This window comes from Glycine max, chromosome 15 (assembly GCF_000004515.6).
Source record: "Glycine max cultivar Williams 82 chromosome 15, Glycine_max_v4.0, whole genome shotgun sequence".
NCBI lineage: Eukaryota > Viridiplantae > Streptophyta > Magnoliopsida > Fabales > Fabaceae > Glycine > Glycine max.
In genome coordinates this window covers 45551567-45554811 of record NC_038251.2, presented here as the reverse complement: position 1 = coordinate 45554811, position 3245 = coordinate 45551567, and the positions used below count along the sequence as shown (strand labels likewise).

General features: G+C 31.5%; 1 protein-coding gene across 1 annotated transcript; it reads left to right on the top strand.

The window, feature by feature from the left end:
* Window positions 1–2275: 2275 nt before the first annotated feature.
* LOC102664556 (uncharacterized) lies at window positions 2276–2686 on the top strand. The gene has a single exon (XM_006598539.1). It carries the CDS (start codon window positions 2276–2278, stop codon window positions 2684–2686), a length of 411 nt encoding a protein of 136 aa, XP_006598602.1.
* The last annotated feature ends 559 nt before the right edge of the window (window positions 2687–3245 follow it).

The following is a 3245-nucleotide window of genomic DNA, read 5'->3' as shown; positions in this document are numbered from 1 at the left end:
ATTTTTTTCTTCATATATTTAGTTCAGAGTGTTAGATAGCCCATATTTAGTGGAATAATTAGTTAGTCTAGGAGTTGGGGGCTGAGATAATTAGAAAAGGAGGCATGTTGCCTAAATGCCTATAAATAATAAAAAGGTTGAGAGGGAGACAGTGTCATCTTGTGAATTATGAAGAAATTCAGATTGTTGAGAGGGAGACAAATTGTCCTGCAAATCATTTGATTTCTTTTTTGTTAATAGAAACCTTTTTTTTTCTCTTTCTATAATTTTGATTATAACTATCATCCACGGAAGATAAATATGAAGTCAAATAGAATTATTATGGGTAGTAAAAATTTCTCTTTAAATATTTAAGGCAATTATATATCATGACTTGAACATAAAATTACTAGTTAAGTTTAAATAATTTCATACTAATTCATGTATTTGAAGATTATCATTCATTATATATGTCACTTTATTTTTATATTATTTCCTTCTACTCAATTCATTTAAAAATAAAATTAATGGTTCTATTTCCGCATTTTCATTTTGCTTCCAGACATTGTGTCACTAGATGAAGATGATGAGCATTGATATGTGACAAAAACCAAAAGGTCACAAGAATCCAACATGTATTACTTTACAATCTGTCGTACATGTCAATCATGATTCATGACCTTACCATCTAATAACTAATTAATGTTAGGAATTTTATAATTCTTAATTAATTAATTAGTGTGAGCTACATATTATATTTATCATTTATATTAGTTATTTACATTTATGGGATCAATAAAAGTGATCTAATTTGGTGAGCTTATTTGACTATCATCAGAAATTAATATGGGTTTGATAAGCGAAAATCAGTTTGGCCTGTTAGAGAATAAAGGGAACTCTAATAGGTTAAAACCTAAAGCAAGGTTGTGGTCCCCAACACACCAAATCAGAAATTGTATTCTCTTCTCCCCATCTGACAAAAAACCTAAGGTCCCAAAAGGAAAACAGTGATTTGGTTGAGGAATAACACAAAACCAACAGTTCCTCAGACTCATCAATTCCGCTACTTATCATGGATCGAGGTATTTTTTTCACAACCCCTCTTGATAATCTAACGTAATATGTTTCTGATGATTATTGGTATCTTATTAAGATTCCTAAAATGCCAAACAAGTGGTATAAGAGCCACCATTATTGTTAGATTATTGGGAATTAAAGTTATTTGGTTTGTGTTATACCTATATTATTTTGTTACATGAATCCTAATTTTATTTTGGGATTTTATCTTTGCAATTATAATTATGATTGTAAGTTTGGAATTTTTCTTCTTTTAGATCACGATATAATAATCATCATATGGGCGTTCATGTTTTGCGTTCGGATTCCATGAGAAAAACTACTTTTTTTCTTGCTCCAGAATAGTCATCCATTTTTGTTTCTTGTTCACGTGTTTGTTTTTTTATGGTTGTTGGTTTTGTTTCCTTATGCATGTCATGAATCCATACCATACATGCCATGACATGATATACATGTGATACATAATCTTTGGCTTTATTATATCATCATAAGAAAATCCTAGTTGCGTATCGTTAAATGCAATTTGGCTTTTGCATTTTATTTTTATTTTCCTTGTTTTTATTTGTGAATTATGTATATTAATTGGTGATTCCCATTATGTTTTGGTGTAAATTCAGAAATTACAAACCCTCAAAATTATTCTTTTTTTTATGTCTGGTAATTTTGATTGAGTTGATTGAAGCAATATATTGTCAAAGCAATCTTTATTGCGTAAATTAATTTAATTAAAATTGCATAGATATTAGTATAAAATTATTTATGCGAATTGTGCTCAGCCTAAAGGAAGACACAATTTGGCCAAATAATTTTGTACCTGTGATGATAAATGTGTGACAATTATAAGGTATTTTCATGTGAATTATAGTCGGTCCAAATAAAAACTATGATTTGACAGAATTTATTGTCAATATTTAATCAATGCGTTGAGGGTACCAATTACAAATTAATTTCTCTATCCAAAGACTATGAATTAATGTTGTGTTGGGTATCTTGTGATGGGTTTGTTATGTGAACTATTTTGCACATGTCTTGTTATATATATATATATATATTATAACTTATTGGCTTATTTGTGAGCATGTAATTATTTTTATTTTTATTATTATTTAGTTTCTGTTGCTAGTGTTGCAAATGTATATGCTCAAGTGAACAACATCCCTTGTTGAATAAGACAAATTTTAAGGTCTGGAAGGAAGCCGTAGATATTGTTCTCGGCTGTATGGATTTGGATTTGGCACTGAGAACAGAACGGCTCACTTCTACTCCGGAAGTCTCCAATGAGGTAAAAATTAAGAAATGGGATCGTTCCAATCGAATGTGCATTATGATCATGAAGCGCTCTATTTCTGAGGGTGAAAATGCAAATAAATTTATTGATGAAATTGAACAGTACTTTGCCAAAAATGAGAAGGCGGAGACGAGTAACCTTTTGGCTAAACTCATCTCCATGAAGTATAAGGGAAAAAGTAATATAAGGGAGTACATAATGGAAATGTCTAACTTGGCATCTAAACTGAAAACACTTAAGTTAGAGCTTGGTGAAGACTTGCTCGTGCATTTAGTTTTGATCTCATTTGTTGCACACTTTGGGCAATTCAAAGTGAGTTATAATACTCAGAAGGACAAATGATCCCTTAATGAGCTTATATCTCACTGAGGAAGAGAGGCTGCAGAGATACAGATCTGAAAGTGTTCATTTAAGCTCCACCTCTCAGAATAAGAAAAGAAAGAAAACTAAGGGTGCTGCTGAAGGGTCCTCTCAGCAAAAGAAACCAAAGAAGGATGAGGAATTTACCTGCTACTTCTGCAATAAGTTTGGACACATGAAGAAAGAGTGTCCTAAGTACGCCACATGGCATGTAAAGAAAGGTAAATCTCTTGCTCTTGTATGTTCTGAAGTTAATTTAGCTTTTGTACCTAAAGATACTTGGTGGGTAGATTATGATGCTACTACTCACATAAGTGTAACCATGCAGGGTTGCCTGTGGAGCCGACTGCCAAGTGATGATGAAAGATTCATATTTGTTGGCGATGGCAAAAGGGTTGTGGTGAAAGCTATAGGAACTTTTAGATTGCAGTTAAAGACTCGATTTTATTTGGATTTGTTTGAGACTTTTGTTGTACCTTCTTTTAGACAGAATTTAGTTTTTATTTCTAGTTTGGACAAATTTGGTTTTTCTTGTTCATTT

Bases quoted from the DNA above. Each gene is read 5' to 3' on its own strand.
- LOC102664556 (XM_006598539.1), top strand. From the start codon at position 2,276: ATGGATTTGGATTTGGCACTGAGAACAGAACGGCTCACTTCTACTCCG.